This window comes from Hemicordylus capensis, chromosome 4 (genome assembly GCF_027244095.1).
Source record: "Hemicordylus capensis ecotype Gifberg chromosome 4, rHemCap1.1.pri, whole genome shotgun sequence".
Taxonomy (NCBI): Eukaryota; Metazoa; Chordata; class Lepidosauria; order Squamata; family Cordylidae; genus Hemicordylus; species Hemicordylus capensis.
The window spans coordinates 49,932,146-49,953,229 of NC_069660.1; the positions used below are offsets into that span (position 1 = coordinate 49,932,146).

At 42.5% G+C, this 21,084-nt stretch overlaps 1 protein-coding gene across 1 annotated transcript in view; it reads left to right on the forward strand.

Annotated features, from left to right (window-relative positions):
• LOC128322437 (fer-1-like protein 4) overlaps nucleotides 1-21,084 on the forward strand; it is a 97,937-nt gene that overhangs the window by 54,684 nt on the left and 22,169 nt on the right. Inside the window, exons 24-30 of the mRNA XM_053243648.1 lie at nucleotides 9,756-9,880; nucleotides 11,740-11,874; nucleotides 12,677-12,850; nucleotides 14,128-14,244; nucleotides 15,431-15,592; nucleotides 16,497-16,665; nucleotides 17,761-17,930. Coding sequence (XP_053099623.1) covers nucleotides 9,756-9,880; nucleotides 11,740-11,874; nucleotides 12,677-12,850; nucleotides 14,128-14,244; nucleotides 15,431-15,592; nucleotides 16,497-16,665; nucleotides 17,761-17,930 — 1,052 coding nt within the window. The remainder of the gene's footprint in view (nucleotides 1-9,755; nucleotides 9,881-11,739; nucleotides 11,875-12,676; nucleotides 12,851-14,127; nucleotides 14,245-15,430; nucleotides 15,593-16,496; nucleotides 16,666-17,760; nucleotides 17,931-21,084) is intronic.

Below are 21,084 nucleotides of genomic sequence, written 5' to 3' on the forward strand. Positions count from 1 at the left end.
AATTAAAGCTATGCTACAGGTAGATGGCATAACACACAATGCATAATTAACCTATGAATTCTCTGCCACAGGATGTGGTGACAGCCACCAGCCTGGATGGCTTTAAGTAGAGTTTAGACAAATTGATGAAGGACAGGTCTATCAGTGGACAGGTCTATCAGTAGTCTTGATGATTATAGTCTACCTCCAGGCTCAGACAGAATGCCTCTAAATACCAGTTGCAGGGGAGTAACAGCAGGAGAGAGGGCATGCCTTCATCTCTTGCCTGTGGGCTTCTCAGAGGCATCTAGTAGGCCACTATGTGAAACAGGATGCTGGACTAGATGGACCTTTGGCCTGATAAAGCAGGGCTGTAGTTATGTTCTTAACACTGCACAAATACTTTATGGTAAACCACATCATACATAGCCACATGAACTTCTGAAATAGCTGAATTTTGTTGTTTTATTTTGGTAACAATGATAACAACAAGGGGCCCCACAAAGACTGGCTGGGGTTTCTACTTAAAAACAGGTTGCTTACCTGTAATAGGTGATCTTTAAGTGATCCAGGATCATGCACAACATGGGCAATGCACCTGTGCAGTAGCGCCACAGAAGGATTTCATAGCTCCTATAGGTGCTTTGAAGCTCTGCCCTCAGTACCTTGGGCAGCAGAGTGCCTGTAGCTTAGTTCCTGGTCAATCATGTTCTGTTCTTTGCTGGAAGTGTTGAAGGTAAGTGACTAAACATAACATCCAAGCAGCGGGGAGGCTGGGCAGGTGTTGTGAATGATCCCAGATCACCTAAAGATCACTTGTTACAGGTAAACAACCTGTTATCTTTGTGGTGATCCGGGATCATTCCCAACATGCGTGATTAATCAGCTCACCAAAGAGGTAGAAGGGTGCTAGGATGTTACTAAATAAAATTCTTTAAACCCGCCTATCCTAAATTATCCTCAGCAGCTGTTTGGATATCAATGGCATAGTGCTTTATGAAGGGTAGTTTAGAAGACCATGTGGTTGCTTTACAAATGTCCCTAATGCTAATTCCAGACATGTGTCCTGTAGAGGTAGCCATAGCCCTGGTGGAATGGGCTTTAAGAGTTGGAGGAGGTATTACTCCTTCCAGTTTGTAACACAGGAAATTGAGCTTTACAAGCCAATGAGAAAATCTTTATCTGGAAATAGTGTTGCCCTTATTGTGACCCTTGAAGGCGACAAATAGCCTCTTTGTCTTCTGAAAGCCTTTGGTTTTGTCCAAAAGGGCTCTACTGACATCCTTAGAGTGGAGGAATTGTTCCAGAGTGAAGGTAGGAGTCAAGAAAAAATCAGGGAACAATATCCTGGTTGATATGAAAGACAGAAAGTATTTTGGTATTAAGAAGGGGTCAGTCCTCATTACAACTTTGTCAGGAAAGAATTTAGTATAAGGGAGGTCTAATCTTAATGCAGTAAATTCACTGACCCTCCTTGCAGACATTATAGCTACCAAAAAGGCCATTTTTAGGGCTAGCAATTTCAGTGAGGCAGAGGCAATGGGTTTGAATGCTGCCTCTGTCAAAGAAGAAAATACTAAAGAAAGGCTCCAAGGTTCTATAGGTTTCTTCACGGGGGAAACAAGTATGGATGTGCCAAAACATTATTTGGAAACCGAATCATGGGGCACCTCCCTTTAAAAACAAGGGCTTCCCCGGCTCCTTTAAAGCAGAGGAGAACAGGCCCATACCTGCTCTTCTTCCAATCGCCGTACTCCTGGTGCTCCCCCCAGGATTAACTGTGCACCAGTGGGGCATCTCCCAGGTGCTCCTCTGCCTGACGCCGGCACGCACATGGTCTCTGTGCATGTGCATCAACCATTTGCATAGTCAGCATGGTTGCAGGTATGGACCTGGTCTCCTCAGCTTTAAAGCGGCTGGAGAAGCCCTCATTTTTAAAGGAAGGTGCCCCATGTTTCGGCTTCCAAATCACATTCTGGAGTCAGAGTGGGTGTTTTAACGTCCCAACCTGGGTGCGTAGCTGAAAGAGTTGCCATGTGGATTTTAACAGAAGAGTTAGACAGTCCTAACTGCTTCAGGGAAGTAAGATAAAGTAAAATTTGTCTTATGGAGGCTGGGTAATGGTCACTGTTTTCATTTTTAGCTGGGCAAAATTTTCTATTTGCAAGAGTAGCTGCACCTAGTGGATAGATAGATATATGCTTATTCGGTCATTGACCAGCAAACATTTACAATAAACCAGTACAAATTTTACAAATAATATAACAAAACCTGGCCATAACAAAGATAATATCAGTGTCCACATTAGTTAAAAGATAATCTAAATAAAATTCATCAGACCGGCCAGGCAAATTATCTAACATAGGAGATATAAGTCTTAAACGGGGTTCACTATAAAAATCACAATAAAGAATAATATGTGAGGTGGATTCTATAACCCCTTTGCCACATGGGCGAAGTTGTAAAAATAGCGGAACTCCCTTAAACCTGCCATCCAATACTGCTGTAGGAAGAACATTTAAACGTGCTAAAGTGAGGGTTTGTCTAAATTTAGGGACAAGAACCACATCAAACTACTTAGCTGCTTTAAGATTAATAGCATGACTCCCTAAGTATAAACCCTGCTTAATCCATGCACTTCTATATCCAGGACACGTTGCTTAACTAACTTCCTGGCTTGCTCAATTCCTACAGTATGCAAATCCTCTACGGAGAAGCCAAAGAAAGAAAATTTACTCAACACAGCTCGTTTCCAGCTCGATTAAAACCATCATTCATAGCCAAAGAGGCTAGACACGCCTGTCCAAAACTCAATTTTAACCAAAATCGAAAAATACAGCACCAGTATAAGGATTCCAGCCTAATAAGCCCAACTTCTCTTCTGATGACAGCATTCGGAGCACAAGATGGTAGCTGCAAAATGCATCTAATAAACTTAGTCTGGATAGCCTCCAGTAGGGCAAAATTACTTGCAGGTCCCAGTTGGCAGAGGCATATCTGGGGGAAATAGCGCCTAGGGCAAACACTGAAATTGCACCCCCTGTCCAAACATCTGACACCCATCTTTCAGATAACTTTACCATAATAACAGCTCAAAAATACAAGTCAAGCTCATTAATCTTTTAATGTTTCAAAAACGATTTAGCAGTGGACGTAGCCAAACCAAAAAATGCTGGGAAACTACAAATTTCAGTATGCTGGGGCTCATTAAATACCCAAATACTATGTGGAGGTGTACTTGGAAAACTAAACGGAAGTGCCTGTCTAATTCTCTGCTATGCATTGTTGCATCACTATTACATAAGTTTTAAAAATAAATGGAGAATTTGACGTTTCCCAGATACTCTGAAAATAATTAAAGGATATGCAGAGTAAACTGTGTCACTGCTTGGAATATATTCGAGTATTTCAGAAAGACAGTTAAAATGAGAGAAAGAGATCAAGAAACTCCCAGTGGGCCTTAACACAAAGGACTTCACACTGATTCAAAGACAAACTCACCATTAATAGCCATATTATTAAGACATCACATTTAACTCACTTATCACAAGAAGCAAAGTAAGAGCAAATGAATACAATCCTAGCTCATAAGCTTCAGCTCAGTATTCACAAGCCCTGTTTCTCTGTACATAGTGCCAATGTGAATATGTGTACAGTGCATAATATAAAATATTTTTAGGGGGTGCAAAGGCTGTGGGGGTGGGTTGCAAAGGTTCCCCCTCACCCTGCTGGCCTCTAGGGCCTCGCAGGTACCATTTGAGCATGTGCGGTGGCCATTTTTAAAAATAATTTTTTTTAAAAAAATGGCCACTGAAAACAAAATGGCCACCGCGCATGCTCAAATCACCTCTGCAAGGCCTGGCATGACCTAGGGCCTCACAGAGGCCATTTGAGCATGCATGGTGGCCATTTTGGTTTTGGCAGCCATTTTTAATTTTTTTAAATTTTACAAAATGGCTCCCCCTTCAAGTGGCGCCCGGGGCACGTGCCTTGCCTGCCCTACCCTAGATACACCCCTGCCAGTTGGGCTCCATATAAGAGCAAAGGCAGTACTTTGGCTATATAAAGTCTCACTGTTGCAGGTATAAAAGCAGCACCATGTGTAAAATGATAAGATTTGATCTTCTTTACAACCAATTGAGGAGACTGCCTGATGGTGTTAAAATGGGCATTTCTAGAGACAACAGAGTGAAAAGTAATTCCTAGGTATTTAAAGGAATTAACCTGCTCAATCTTGTGACCTTGTATGGACCAATTATAACACCTAGCTCACTTGGCGAACACTAAGACTTTAGTTTTACTATAGTTTATTTCAATAGACTCTTGGTTACAAAATGATGAGAACAGTCTTAGGGCATGCTTAAGGCCTACAGGTGTCTGCGACATAATAGCCATGTCATTCGCATATAATAATATGGAGACAGGCCTATTGGCTAACTTTGATGGATTAATAGAAAGGGTGGACAAACAAGTAACCACAGAATTAACATAGGTGTTAAGATGCTTTCCTTTCATTTAGTAAAATGTTGTCTAGTAATTTAGTCTCCATGCTGTCAGATTCAAGGTTTGAAGATTAGTGAAAGACACGGTCATTCGCTTGAGAAAAGAGGCTTTGTCGCTGAAGAAGGCGGTAGTGTATTCCCTTGGAAAAGAAGAAAGGGGAAACCACAGTTGCCTTGGCCACCATGGGGCAAGAATGATGCATTTTGTTTTCTCTTGTAAGATTTTGCTCAAGACTCTGGTTAATAGCGGGAAAGGGAAAAACAGATAAAAATAGTGATCCTTCCATGGCACTTGGAAGGTGCCCCCAAGAGACCTTTTCTCTAGGCCCACTCTTGAGCAGTATTGCTTGCACTTCTTATTGGTTGCAGTTGAGAAGAGATCTATCGGGGGGGGGTCCTCATTGTTGGAATAGATTGTAGATAATTGATTGGCTGACTTTCCACTTGTGTCGTTGAAAAGGATTTGTTTTCCTACTCAAGGCATCGTCGAGAGAGTTGTCTGTGCCTTTTATGTGGAGAGCTATAAAGTAAACTTTATGCTGAATGCTCCAATCCCACACCTCAATAGCCAAATAGCACAGGGACCTTGAAACTGTCCTGCCTTGTCGATTGATATAGGCAATCATAGTTGTATTGTCCAGTAATATGTGAATTGTGTGATTTCTTATCATGGGCAGAAAGGACCTTAGACCTAGGAAGACCATGAGGAGTTCCAGGAAGTTGATATGGAGAGCTGACTGTTGGGAATTCCACAGGCCCTGAGCATGTAGGTTCAGGCAGTGAGCTCCCCACTACCTTTGAGAGAGGCATCGGTTGTTATCATTATAATAAGAGTCGGGGACTGGAAAGAAACACCCTTGGAACAATTCTCCTTTTGAGTCCATCATTGAAGAGACTTCAGTACAGGTTGAGGGATGATCAGCCATAGGTGCTGACTGTCCACATTTGGATTAAACACAGACAGAAACCATATTTGAAGTTGCCTTAGTTTTAGCCTGACATATTCTACCATTGTACAAGACGCAATCAAGGTTTTTGCTCTCTGTCTTGGATTGGCTCTGAAAGCATCGATCAAATTTACAATTAAGAGCTGCCCGTCCTCTGGGAGAAAGGCTTTTTTCAAGTCCGTATTAAGGAGGCTTCCTATGTAGAAAATATGTTTTTGAAGTTGGAGGATGGATTTTTTCCAGGTAACCAGAATATCATGGTCTTGAAGCAGTGTCAAAATGTACTGGACATGGTAATCTAGGAAGTATTTCATTGTGGAAGTCACCAACCAGTCATCCAGGTACGGGAAGACAGTAGGCTAGTTGTCCAAAGGTGAAACCCCCAAATCTTCTGTGTTTGGGGCAAATACCAATGTGAAAATAAGTGTCCTTTTAGTCCAAAGTCATGAGCCATTCTTCTTTTGCTAGTAGTGGGAGGATGCCTTGTAAAGTAGCCATTCAATTTTACTTTTTTGATAGATGAATTTGTTGAGCCAGCGTAAGTCTAAGATTGGATGAAGGCCTCCATTTTTTTAGGGAACCTGAAAATACCCAGAGTATAATCCCTTCTTTTGTTCTTTTAGAGGGACTTGTTCTATTGCTCCTTTTTATAAGAGATCTTTCACTTCTCTTGAAGTAGGAGTTGCGTGGTGTATTTTATCTCAAAGAAGGTGGGGTTATTGATGAATGTGATTGCATATCTGGTGGAGATGATACTTAATACCCACATGTTGGATGTGATGAGACACCAGGCTGGAGAGAAAGGGGTGAGTCTGGTGGAAGAGTGGTCTGTAGGAATAGGTGATTGGAACGGGGAGGTCAAAGGTGCTGTTTTGACTTGTCCTGGATTTAAAATTTATGTTGTTTCTAGTTTTGGCCATAGGGATGTCTGGGATTGTACTGGAAAGACATTCTGTAGTCTTTGAGGTCTGACTTGTTGTGTTGTGACTTTTGTTTCCCATACTTCCTGATCCATTGAGAATAAGATTGTGGCATAGTGGAAGATGTAAAAGTCTTAGCTGTGTCCTTTGATTTTTTTCAACTTCTCCATGATATCATCTGTTTGGGAACTGAAAGGCTGTCTCTGTTGAATGGGAGGTTTTATATTTATTTATTTCATGACCGACTGAAGATTTGTAGATCGTAGCCAAGCATGGCATCAAAGAGAGATGGCTCCTGGTAGTAAGAGTGATTCCATTTCAGTTAGTTGTTTCGCTGTGCTCAGATGCTGGTGGGTTATATCAGCTGATTTGGAGAGTACATCTTTAAACTTGATTTCAGAGTTTCGGGGTCATCCTTGAGGTCATCTTTAAAGTTTTCCCATATGGAGTAATGATATTTTGCCATACAGGCCATGTAATTAGTAATCTTGATGAAGAGGCGAAAAGCCGAATAGAACCTGCACTCCATGGAGCCCAGTTTTCTCCCTTCCATTTCTACTGGGGCTGAGTGTTTTCTTCCAGATTTGCTACTCAAGGTACAGTCTACTACAGGTGAGTTTGGAGGAGGATGCTTAAAGAGAAAGAGACAATCCCCCTCTTGTATCCTATAAAAATTCTCAAGATGCTTTGATGTCAAGATTAAGGATGAGGTGCATCCCAGGCGGATTTGGAGGAATTGGCAAGAACTGGTAACATTGGTAATGCTGCTGGTTGCCTAGCAGAGCTAGATGACATGAAGTCATAAGCTGATCTTTGACTTCTGGGGCTGGGGATTTTAATTCCAAGCCCAATACTCTTGCTATTTGGTATGACTGGTTTCCTCTGAATTAGAAGGTTGTTTGGGGTCATTTTTGTCTGGTGTAGGGTCAGAAGGATTCTCCGTTTGGACAGAGCCATCTTCTGAATCAGAACTTGAGGTGTACTCATTGTCTGATTGATCTTCCTCGGATATCATGGGCTGATTCTGACCCCTTGAAGAAGGATCTGGACATCTGGAGACTTTGGGGCGGTTTGAGAATCCTCTGTTGGACCTTGTGGAGGTTCTAAGGGGGTTTGAGGAATGGGAAGCAGATTGGGTGGCTCTTTAAAAGTGGTAAGTTTCTTCTCCTAAGCATGACCCTGTGGAGTAGAGTTAGCTTTGAGTTTTTTCAACTTCCACAGTCTGAATTCATCATAGCCATATGGTAACAATGGAGAGTACCTGAGATAAGGACCACTAAATTTACCAAATCTGCTAATAGAGCCAAGATCCAGGTCTCCCTGGGAGCTCCTGTAGTCCATATGTTACCTAAGGAGAAATAGGCAGGTGTAGAATAGTGATAGCTCTCCTTCCAAGGGTAAGTAGGTATGTAAGATGGAGAGGAGGATGGTGTTACTCCAGCCGGAGATGCTGATGGTATTTTTGGAATTAGTACTAAACCTGAGCCCAGGTCTTCATCAACATCCAGACCATGTAGGTAAAACCCTTTGAAGGTAGAGTCAGGTGGTGTATTATAGAACCCAGAATTGAGTCTATATCCTGTAACAGAGGAAGATCTTTGAACATCGAAGGTGTAGAAGGGAAGTCAATGCTCAGACTGGGAGTAAATGTAGCATTCTTTGCAACCGCAGTATGTGCTTCAGGCTGCATTGTGAGGTGCTGACAACATTGGGTATTGTCGGTATTGAACTTGCCAATGATTAAGGTTCAGTAGCAGAATGAGGTATCTATGTCAATGTCAGCTTAGCTGTCAGTATTGGTATCAACATCGGCTTCAAGGTCAGTGTTGCTGTCAACGGCGAGGTCAGAATGATGTCCAGAATCTCTGGGGAAGAAGAGCATTAGATGAAATGTACATAGGAACATAGGAAGTTGCCATATACGGAGTCAAACTATTAGTCTATCTAGCTCAGTATTGTCTTCACAGACTGGCAGTGGCTTCTCCAAGGCTGCAGGCAGGAATCTCTCTCTCAGCCCTATCTTGGAGAAGCCAGGGAGGGAACTTGAAAACTTCTGCTCTTCCCAGAGCAGCTCCATCCCCTGTGGGGAATATCTTACAGTGCTTACACTTCTAGTCTCCCATTAATATGCAACCAGAGCAGACCCTGCTTAGCTAAGGGGACAAGTCATGCTTGCTACCACAAGACCATCTCTCCTCTGAATCATGGAAGAAGGAGTGAGATCCCAAACCTCCAAAGAGCTTTCCATGGATAAGGTATTCTACGTTGATGGTTGGTCAAATGGGGAAGAGTTTGTCCCCTCTGATTGTTGATGATGAATTAGAATGAATGGTCGATGTTGGATGATTTGAAGTCTCCAATATCGGGGTCATTGACTTCGGGATCAATGTCAAGGAGATCTTTTTGTATTTAGAAGCTGAGCATGTTGAGAAGTCTTCCTCATCATGTTTTCACTTCTTATGGTGCTTGTGACATCCTTCCATGGAGACACTGCAGGGCTTCTTTAAAAGCTCCTTAGAGCGCTTTGGGCTGACATGTTGGCTATTGGAGGCTCTTTTAGGTGAATGTCTCAACACCAACATCAACTTTGAGTGTCAATAGTCAGATGAGATCGAAGCCATGGATGTTGATGGTAATGAGGAACATGGCGTAGATGTTGGAGAACGTAACACTTTTTAAATATAAAGCAGCCCTAAGATGTAATTCTCTACTTTTTCTGGTCTGTTTAGAAAGAGAGAGGCAGATCTTACATGTCCAGATGGTATGATCTTCTCCTAAACAACACAAACACTGGCTGTGTTTGTCTGACAACGGGAGAGCCCACCCGCAAGATGAACACTTTGAAAAAGTTTTCTGAGCATCCACGAGTCCAAAATGATAGAAAACAGAGTAGTCAAGAGCAGTCTGAGTCAAAACCTTAGAATCTAAGCCAATTTTCCTTGAATTTCTACAGGAACCTCAATGAAAATGAGGATCAAACCTCAAAATGGAACTGAGCTACAGGTGCTCTGCCCCCCAAAATACTGAGCGCACTCTGCTAGTGAAGGGCAGAGCTTCAGAGTGCCTAGAGGAGCTATGAACACACCCTTCTGTGGGGCTAATGTGCAGGCACATTACCCATGTTGGGAATGATCCCAGATCACCATAAAGATCCTTAAAAATGAATGTGCATTTTGGGGCAAATTTGCACACCAACAGTATCAGTTCTGATTATTGAACATTGCTAGACATATTTTTAATTTCACTTTTCTGTAAACTAGTCAGAAATATTAGTAATTCATGTAAAAGTTCCCTCTAACATTTGGGGATATCATATATAGGCTGCTATCTTGTGGTGTCCTGAAAGTGTGATTTAAAAAGCTGATACCGTGTGTCTTATTCTTTTAATTTTTTTTTTTTTAAATCAGATTTCAGTTACTTCCAGTTGCGAGCCCATTTGTACCAGGCTCGGGGGATTCTCCCTGCAGATGAAAATGGCCTTTCAGATCCATTTGCAAGAGTGGTGTTTTCAACTCAATGCCAGACTACAAGTGTAAGTTTATCTGCTGCAAAGTTGTGAATAAGCACTTTGAATGCTTCCCTGTCTTCCCTTGCCTTCTATTGGCCAGTGACCATAATAAAGATTCTTTCTGCCTCAGCTTAGTGTTGGAATGTTAACCCCCATATACACCTGCACTGAATCCTTGCCCTGGCAGCACTTCTTCACCTTTCTTTACTTTCTAGCTTGCTGTACTCCTGTGGGGCCTCTCTCATCCTGTGTTCCCAAAGATTGTCAGACAGCAACACCCCGATGTGCCTCCATTCTTATACCCTCCGTCCAAATCATTCATTGAACCTTTGGCTCCAGGCTTAGATGAGCATCAGCTACCCATTACCATATCATCCCTGCTTTCAGGCTCACCAGACACCTTCCTGTTGCTGCTAGGGGGCTCTGCTTTTTGTCTGGCCCTTCTTTGCATGTCCCACTTTCCTTCTTTCATCCATGGCTTTTCGTGAACAGTAACTTTTAGCCCTGGCTTTTCATGAACAGCAGGTATCTTAAGGACTGCTTTTGCCTATATCTACCTGCCTGGCCCTTGCATCTTCATCTCAGGCTTTGCTTTCTGGTTTACCGCCAACACAGATTTGATTGGCAGGGACCAGGAACAGAGCCTTTTCAGTAGTTATGCCACATCATAGGAACTCCCTACCCAAGGGGGTCCTCACAGTTCTGACTTTTTAGTGGGTCTTTAAGATCCACCTGTTTAGACTGAAGTTTAATTGGGGGGAAAAGTATACTGGTTTAATAGTGTTTGATCCCGCTGTTTTTGCCTTTTAGTTAGTTGGTTTTCTTTTCTCATAATTATATTTCTTGTTTTTATGGCCTACCTTTTTAATGTAAACTGCTGTGTGAAATATTTTTAGAAAAGAGGTGTGTGTGTGTGTGTGTAAACAAAACAAAAAACAAAATCATTCACGAACCTGACATACAGAAGAGGAAGCCCTTTCCACAAATGCTGTTCCCTGGGTAGTTATGTCATGGACATTCACCTACAGTTCCTTTGTGGTAAGGCTTGCTTGGATCTATGCCTGGCCCAAATGAATATTCCAAAATATTCTATGAACCCCTCCTACTTTTAAAGGAAGTGTTTGACAACATAGTGTAAACTAAAGCCAGTCTCATTCTTGGGACAGTCTGACTAATGAGCTAAGAGAGCTTGAATCTAAACAAATCCCCGCAGCAGGGCAGAAAGAATGGTAAGGGCTATGCCATTGCTATATAGCTCATATCTGACACATGGCTTTGGACCTGCACAGTGGACTTTATGATGGGCCAACAGTAGTTCCTTCCTACCCTCCAAAAGCCCATTTTGTGGCACTCCTGGCATAATAAAAAGGCTTCCACCATGCACTGAAGCAGCAGCATTAATAGCTTCTACTGCTTCGGCGCAGGCGTTGGGACCAGCTCCCAGTGCTGAAGCGAGAAAACATGAGAATGTAAGGTCCAAAGTCAGATGTGAGATGGGACTGTGTAACATCTGCCAAAAATCAGTAACAGACTCATGAAGTGGTGAATTTAAGAGGAAGGGTGACGCCTTCCGGCCACTCAAAACTGTCCTCTAAGATGCTTTTCCACCCATGAGATAAAATAATACAGATATCTGTATCTTCATGGGTGGAAAAATCAGCTGGGGGCGGTTATTTTGAGCAGAAAAACATACAGGGGAAAGAATTAAGTAGTCTCTCCTCTCAGCCATTCCTCCCCTTATACTAACACCTTCTGAGGCTGCTTTTGTTTTCTTTGTTTTTTAAAGTCAGGGGAGAGTTGCACGTGACTGCATGTTGCATATAATTTGGGCCTAAAGTAGCTCTTTAAACAAGTATCAGCAACTTTGATTTCTATACATTCAGGTCTTGGAAGAGACTCTCAGCCCAATGTGGAATGAACTACTTCTGTATGACCAGCTTGTTATCGATGGGAAGAAAGAGGACTTGAAGACAGAAACTCCTATTGCTGTGGTCAATATATTTGACCACAATAAATTTGTAAGTTGGAAAGTTATCTAATTTGTGCAGCTGCAGCTTTCTCTGAGTAGCTGAACAGGTACCAGGAACAAGTGACAGCCACACTTGCCACACTTTCTGATTCCTAAATATTTTGGGTACCACTTGCAGGTTGAAGGAATTGTGTAAATGGGTGGACTGGTTGTGTGCAGTAGGTATGAAGGACATACTGGACATATTCCCAGGGTAGAACCAATAGGCAAGTTTCAAACAAAAGTCATATTTAATTGGTAGATCCCTAATTTCCATCTGGTTGCACTTTCACTTAGGTTAAGACATGTCTGTCCTAGAGCTTCTTGTGGCAAGGTGAGGGGTGTTCAGAGGTGCTCTCACCCCTAGACTTCAAAGAGCATAGGCAGGATTGTGAAAGCTGGGAGTGCTGTGCATTCTATAGAGGGTAAGGTATGTTGAAGTCTGAGTGAAATGCTGATCTGTGGTTCTGATGGCTGCCTACTTGGGATCTTGAAATAATGTCTTTGTATCTAAAGGCTAAAGCCACCTAGTGGCACAGTGGGGAAGTAACTTGCCTAGCGAGCAAGAGGTTGCTGGTTTGAATCCCCGCTGGTATGTTTCCCAGACTATGGGAAACACCTATATTGGGCAGCAGCAATATAGGAAGATGCTGAAAGGCATCATCTCATACGGTGCGGGAGATGGCAATAGTAAACCCCTCCTGTATACTACCAAACAAAACCACATGGCTCTGTGGTCACCAGGAGTTGACATTGACTCGACGGCACAACTTTACTTTACTTACCTAAAGGTTCTTTCCTCTTCTCTACAGGGCTCTCCAGAGTTTCTTGGTCGAGCCTTTGTTACTCCACAGGTGAAGCTGGTAGATGAGCCATACAACAAACCTGCTCTCCAGTTTTTTGATATTTATAAGGGGCATCGAGCAGCTGGGGAATTAATTGCTGTCTTTGAGCTGATTGAACTAGACTATAGTGGCTACTTAGAGGTATGTAGATTTGTTGCTATACATAATTACAAGGAGATGTTGGGCAGCTTGATTAGGTTGTTTGCTTGAGAATATCCCTGCTGGACACACCAAATACTGTATATGTATTATTGATATATTTATTGTAACCTGTATATCTGCTTCCATCATGTTCCCTTGGTAGAAGAGCATTTAGAGTTTAGAGCTGCAGCATTTTGTAGCACTGGTTTGTGGAACTATGATGAAGAGCTATGATGAACACTAAACTGAGCCAGCACAGCTGGCCCAATGTAAACGGATGCCCGAGGTGAGGTGCATACAGTGCTGGCTCACTCCCCACTGACCCTGGCCCCTGGGACAGGCAGCAACATTTTCCTCCTCTTTCCCGTCACCTCCCCCTCCAAGGGATGTGCTCTGCCTGCCTCCTGCTCACATCCATCCATCACCTGCCTGAGCCAGTCAATGGATGGATGTGAGTAGGAGGCAGCAAGCAAGTCAGGTGTGGGTTGCTCCCTCCTCCTCCTCCTGCTCGTGTCCATCTGTCACCCATCTGAACCAGGAGGAGGGAACAACCTGCTCCTGCCTTGCTTCTTCTGGCTCAAACAGGTGATAGATGGACGTGAACAGGAGGAGGAGGGAGCAAGCAAGGTGGGGAGTTCACCATACATGGGACAGAGGACTTTACTGGGGGTAGGAGCAAGTGGAGGATCTGCCTACACATGATGTGGAGGGTGTTTCTGGCTGGATGGATGCTACACCAACACACACACACACACACACACACACACACACACACACACACACACACACACGGCAGCAACACCAGTAGGCCTCAGAGCTTTGACAGCAATTATGCTGGGGCAATTATGGTGTGGCTAAGTCTGATGCAGTGTGGGGGCAGGGATGCATTCTTTCACCACCACCCCCAAATGCCCCTCAAATCTGCTGCTTGAGACAACTACCTCATTTTGCCTTGTGGCAAAGCTGCGCCTGTGAGCCAGGATTCAGCTCTGGAATTTGTTTGTGAGGCCCAGATTCAAACCTGGAAACTTGTAAGTTATAAAATATAGTGAGACCTCTTAATATGCTAAGGGTCCTTCCCTCATCACAACCAGTGCTCATTCATTTGGGATTAAGGGGAAGGATTTCTGGGTAATGTCAGGTAGATGAGACCTGGAACCTTTCATTTGAGAAAGTAAACATTTATTATCAAGGTGATTAGTGGATGGTTGTTTATACTTGGTTGTGGAGAAGATTTCTAAAATGCTGTGCAACACAAATCTTCTCTGCTTATGTAGCCATCAGTGCCTAATGATGTAGATCCTAAGGATCCAGAATTCCTGGGGGACCCCCGTTCTGGACGATTCATTATCCCTGAAGGAATCCGACCGATCCTGAAGGAGTTCCGCATAGAGGTAAAATGTTTTCACCCATTCCTGCTTATTTCAAGCAGGCTGATGTTGAGGAAATCCTATCTTAGTTTTTGGCATTCACATCAGCTTCCTTGTGCAGAATTCATGGCAAATGGTTGTACAATCGAGAGCAAAATCTTCATCTTGGCTTCTGATTGTATCTTTGAAGCATGTTTCCATCCTTGCAGCAGATTAAAAATATAGGTAGGACTAGATTAATCTGTGCACTGAAATTCCTTGCACTTTTTAATGTCCCCCATTTTAATTTTTGGAAATATGTATATGTTGCTTTTCAACCAAAAATCAAAAGTGGTTTACATAACAAAATGAATAAGAAAATGGTTCCCTGTTCCAAAGGATTTTGTAATGTAAAACATAAAAATAAAATAAAAAAGATATACTTGGGATATACCAGCAAACAGCCACTGGGTGTAGTTCTATGCTCAGTTGAATAGGGACAGTTACTACCCACCTCCCAAAGATAAGAGCACCACTAACCTAATAGATGCCTTCTCACTCAGTTATCACACGTTAGCAGTTGATTACTTTTCTTGGTATTCTGACAAAGATAAAAATGAATAATAATAATAATAATAATAATTTATTATTATTTTACATTTTATATCCTGCTCTTCTTCCAAGGAGTCCAGAGCAATATACTACATACTTAAGTTTTTCCTCACAACAACCCTGTGAAGTAGGTTAGGCTGAGAGAGAAGTAACTTGCCAAGAGTCACCTGGCAAGTATCATGGCTGAATGGGATTTGAACTTGGGTCTCCCCAGTCCTAGTCCAGCACTCTAACCACTACATCACGCTGGCTCTCAATAAGTGCAATGGGTTGTGAAGAACCTCTTTGAAAAAAATAGGTTGGGATTCGGAGGTACTGTAATTCCTATTCTCGTTAAGTAATAATCTGGTTAAGTAATTCTTGTTCCTAGGCAAGGATCATTAATACACTAACACTCTATAAATCAATCTTTACCGTAGTAGTTTAGAATACCAGGTACCACAAACAGAGAACAAGAGTAGGTGAACATTGTATTACATACCTTTTAATCTGGGATGCAACCATAAATTGGGTAGATGTTTCTGTGGAGTTTAAGAGTAGAAGTAGTTTGTAGAAGGAAAATGCAGGTCCTTGTATTGAGTGCCCAAAGGAACCAACTCTTTTGCCCTCTATTTCTTAGATCTTGTTTTGGGGCCTGAGAGATCTGAAGCGTGTGAACTTGTTTGAGGTTGAACAGCCACAAGTGATCATTGAATGTGCTGGGAAGAAAGTGGAATCAGAAGTGATTACATCATTCAAAGAGAACCCGAATTTCACGGAACTTGTCAAATTTGTCAATGTGGTGGGTAGGAACTGGGGGACAGATTCCATCTGTTGGGTGAAGTTATTGATATTGTTTATTTACTGTTTTTATTGATTTTATTAGTCTTGTACACCACTGAGAGTCACCCCCTCCCCCCCTGCAAGTTAGGCTAGAAATAGATATATAAACTCATGTTTTTATTAATAATGTTTCTTTTCCCCCCTCAACAACACTTTAAAAAATCATCAAAACAAGATACAGCAGAGCAAAGGAATAGAAATATTATTTTAAAAGATAATAATAACCTTCCTCTACTTGCTTAGCAGAATAGAATAAGACAAAAATGGGTTGGTTAGCAGTAATTTTAGTAATTATCTTATTTGGCCTTTACACTGTATACATTTCTGTTAAATAATGTTCCCCTTCATTGAGGAACCTTGAAGTTCCATAGGATTTATTTTCAAGACAAATAACTGAATGACAAGGCTGAGCAGAGCTATTTGTAACAATCTGCATTACTATTACTGTTTATATATCACTTTTCAACAAAGTTCTCAAAGTGGTTTACATAGATAAAGAAGAGTACGAAAATGGTGGCCTGTCCTCAAAAGGCTCACAGTCTAAAAATAAATATAAGATAGACATTAGCAACAGCCTCTGGAGGGGAGGGATGCTGTGCTGGGATTGACTAGGGATAGTTGCTATAAGAGATTCACTATTTTAAAGGGTACCTCTTTGCCCAGTTGTTGGGTGGGGGTGGGGAGAAAACTGCACGTTGCTGAAGGACTGAGATGGCAGGTAATCTATAGATCAAAGTCTAGAACAGAACTATGGGCTTCTGCTATGTACTTGTGGATCATCCCATGATGAAGCAGTCTGTCTTCAGGGTGTTAGCAAGCTTCTCTTTGATCTTTGTTGTGACATTTGATTGTGCTTTACACAGGAGCTTCCTGAACAAGTGTATTTACATCCACCCCTCAGCATCTTCGTGGTGGAAAAGAGAGCCTTTGGACGCAGCGTTATGGTGGGAACGCACATAGTTTCCCATATTATGAAATTTGCTCCTAAAGAGGTAGATGAGTTTGAGGAGGAGACAGCTAGCCCATCCAAGGGTGAGTCTTTAAAATCTGAAATATTTTAAGGCATCTTTCTATCAAGTGGGATAGTGCAAAGTCTGGCATTCTGGGTTGGAATTTAAAATTTGTAGGATTTGGCCCCACATCTAAGACTGGATTACAGTGATGACATTGCCATTAGCTATATCCAACCTCTTGGCACCACTGTGTCAAGAAGGTCAATGAAAGCTATGCCTTTCTAGGCAAGCATGCTCTGAAAGAACACACAGACTTGAGGTAGGAAGGCTGTACAAGCAACCTGGCCTTTGATATTTCCTGATTTTTTGGTTCTTCCTCAGAGCCTGGAGGATAATATTCTTTGTATTTAGATAGCATGCTGTGAACACAAAAGAAGAGGGGCTGTTGTCAGGGGCAGAGTGCCTGCATTACATGCAGATGATTCCAAGTTAAATTCCTGACATATTCAAGTAGAGCTGGGAAAGACCCTGTCTGAAATCCTGGCGAGCCACTTTCAGTTAGTGTAGGTGGACCAATGCTCTGATTCCATACTAGCAGCTTCATATGTTCATCAACCTTCTTAGAGGGAATTTGGGGACAAATCACACAAGTGGTAAATCTAAATTCAATGTCTCTTAGATAATTAAAGGGAGTTGTGTGGGTGACATAATTGTTTGAAACAACTGACAGGATCATATCTTCTTTATATATATTTCTCTAAGGCGTGCCCATCGCTAATCCCATGTGTGGCAGCTCTCGCGAGAGTTCGCGAGCTGCTGCTGAATAGCGATGGGGATGGGCGGAAAGAAACTGCTGGCCAGGAGAATGGCCGAGCAGGCAGGGAGAGGAAGCAGTGGCCAGGCCGACTGCTGGGCAGGTAGGAGAAGCGGTGGCCAGGCCAGCTGGCCGCCGGGCAAGGAGGAGAAGTGGCGGCCAGGCCAGCTGGCCACCAGCTGCTGGGCAGGGAAGAGAAGTGGTGGCCAGGCTGGCCAGCTGCCAAGGGAGAACAAACTGGGACTGGAGGGGGGGGAATGAAATGAAGATTGGGAGAGACAGGGAGAACTGGGGCACAGATACTCTGCGCCAGGTCAGGTAGTTCATATTAAATGCATGATTTATACCATTTTCTTTCAGCACGGAAAGCCTCAGCTCGGCCTAACATCTCCAAAACAGTGATGAACCTTGGTGCAGCTGCTGGGCAGACTGTGATAAACATTGGTGCAGCTGCTGGACAAACTGTGATAAATATTGGTGCAGTTGCTGGTGATTTAGGTAGCAAAGCAAATCCCCTTAGGCTTGTAAAGGTGAGTGTAATGCAGACCCAAATTTTCACTGATATTACTATTAGAAGAGAAATGTTCCTGTTATGAAATGCTGATTCTAGATCTGTGTTGCAGAAATTGCATTTCCACAAAGCTGAATCACCCAGAAATCTTAAAATACTTTATGGTGGTAGGCAGGGGTGTATCTAGGGTGAGGCAGGCAGGGCACGTGTCCCGGGCGCTACTTGAAGGGGGGCGCCATTTTTAAAAATTAAAAACATTTAAAATGGCTGTCAAAACCAAAATGCCCACCACACATGCTCAAATGGCCTCTGTGAGGCCTTAGGCAATGCCAGGCCTCACAGAGGCCATTTGAGCATGTGCGGTGGCCGGTTAGGTTAAAAAAAATGGCCACCGCATACATTCAAATGTTCCCTGTGAGGCCCTAGAGGCCAGAAGGGGGAGGGGGAACCTTTGTAGACCCCCACATGGCCTTTAGGAAACCCACCGAAGGGGCTACAGATAAAAAAATAATTTTTAAATTTAATATAATATGTCACTGTACACATATTCAGTTTGGCACTACGTACAGAGAAAATGGGCTTGTGAATACTGAGCTGAAGCTTATGAGCTAGGATTGTATTCATTTGCTCTTACTTTGCTTCTTGTGATAAGTGAGTTAAATGTGATGTCTTAATAATATGGCTATTAATGGTGAGTTTGTCTTTGAATCAGTGTGAAATCCTTAGTATTAAGGCCCACTGGGAGTTTCTTGCTCTCTTTCTCTCATTTTAACTGTCTTTCTGAAATACTAGACTATATTCCAAGTAGTGACACATTTTACTCTGCATATCCTTTAATTATTTTCAGAGTATCTGGGAAAAGCCAAATTCTCCATTTATTTTTAAAACTTATGTAATAGTGATACTACAATGCATAGTACAGAATTAGACAGGCACTTCTGTTTAGTTTTCTAAGTACACCTCCACATAGTATTTGGGTATTTCATGAGCCCCAGCATACTGAAATTTGTAGTTTTCCAGCATTTTTTTGGTCTGGCTACGTCCACTGCTAAATAGTTTTTGAAATATTAAATGATTAATGAGCTTGACTTGTATTTTTGAGCTGATATTATGGTAAAGTTATCTGAAAGATGTGTGTCAGATGTTTGGACAGGAGGCGCAATTTCAGTGCTTGCCCTAGGCACTATTTTCCCTAGATATGCCTCTGTAGGTAGGGATTGGGGCTATTACTTGAAACGTCCCGTTTTGAGTGTTTCAAACTTGAAAGAGAACACCCTTTAGATAAAGGGCCTGTTTCAAGCTTGAAAAAGAATGGTCAGAACGTTTTGAATGCCTTGAGCACCATTTTGGAGTCCTGTTTTTCCCTTGCTGATTGGTTTTCCTGCACTGCTTTCCGATTGGCTTGTGATCTCCTTGTTTCTTGTTTAGCTTGTTTTCATCCAAATTAAGTGTTGTCATTGGCAACTCTGCCCCCATTGGCTGGGGGGAGGGAGGGGGAACACTTTAGTGGGGGATTTCAAATTCAAAATGTATTCAAAGGGACTGGGAGGCAGAGAGAACCCTTATATTCTGTCTCTCTTGAAGAAGAGGATACATCAGGACATGAAGAAGGAAGGTTTGATGTTGTGGTTTTTGTTCTTTTCTCAGCACTAAGTATAATATGTTATGCTATTGTTGCTTTAACTATCTGGTTTTGCTGGATCTCAGATTGACAAAGGCTGCACTTGGGTTCCTGGCTGCCTTTCTTGAGTTGTGGTTTGATCTGTTTGTGAGATAGTGTTGTGGAGATAAATGGACACTGTGTGTGTGTGTGTGTGTGTGTGTGTGTGTGTGTGTAACAGTAATATTTCTTGATGATTGCTGTGATGAGCTCCATGTGTGGCCTTGAGACTAACTTGTGCTTCATTCACTGGTCTGCTCTGCTCTGCAATCTGCATAGCAAGGTGTTCTTAGTCAAAATGTGACTGAAGTTGCTCTAGTTGAGTTTATGGCTATACCCATTGCTAAGTAAGGCTGCTGTTGCTGTGCCAGCTGTTCCAATGCTAGGAAGTAATATAGGAGTCATAATTGCATGTAAGAGAGCAACTTGTGCCAATGATGTTGCTGTAGTGCAGGCACTTCGGCTGGCAATGAATTCTGGGTCAGTGATTCTTTTTTGGCCATTTTTGGACTGTGTTTGAAATGTGTGTTCTGTGTTGGGAGAGACAGATTCCCTTTTACTGTGTGCTTGCAGTGTTTTTCAAGACAGGGTTGCAAAATGAACTGTCCATTTTGTTCAAAACTCTTCTGGCCATAGAAAAGAATGGGGAACTCAAAACGTCCCATTGTTCCCCATAGGTAGCTCCTAGGGACACCAAAGTTGGTTGTGTGGGGCATGATGGCTACTACCTACCACCCAACCCACAAAAGAAATTGGCAAGTGGATGATTTTTAATTATTTTTTAAATTTTCCCTATGGTTAAAAATTCCTATTTCCCTAGGATCCTATGGGGGTTTGGGGGAAAGGTTAAAATTTTGTTTAAAAAACCTTTTGAGCATTTTGTGTTTTGTTTCGAGCTTGAATCAAAATGCAAAATCCATTTCATGCACATGCCTACCATTGCAACCAAATGTTGTGATGGACACGAACATAGGACAAACTGCATGTGCCATTAAATGTGTCAGTGGCCCCACACAGCTGCAGTTCAAGATGAATCTTAGGCTAGTAACTACACTTTGACGTATTTAATATCATGTGTAATTGGACCTTTAGACAGCTTTAGAAGGGGAGTAGACACATTCATGAAAGAGAGGTCTCTCAGTCCTCAGTTTTGTTGCTAGATGAAACCTTTGTGTTCAGAGGCATAGACCTGTTGCTAGAGCACAACAAGCCATGGGTGAAGGCTGTTGCCTTCATGTCTTTCTGTAAAATCTCAGACCAGAAAGGGGAGGGTCATGGTACAGTAGAAGAGCATCTGCTTTGCATACAGGTGCAATCCCTAGCATCTCCACATAAGGTCGGGAAATACATATCTGAAACCCTGGGGAGCTGCTGCCAGTCAATGTAGACAATAGTGAGCAAAATGGACCAACAGTCTGACTTGATGTAAAGCAACTATCTAGGTAACCCATGTAAAACATCTGGCTAGCCATTGTTGCAAACAGGATGCTGGAATAAGTGGTCCTCTTGGTCC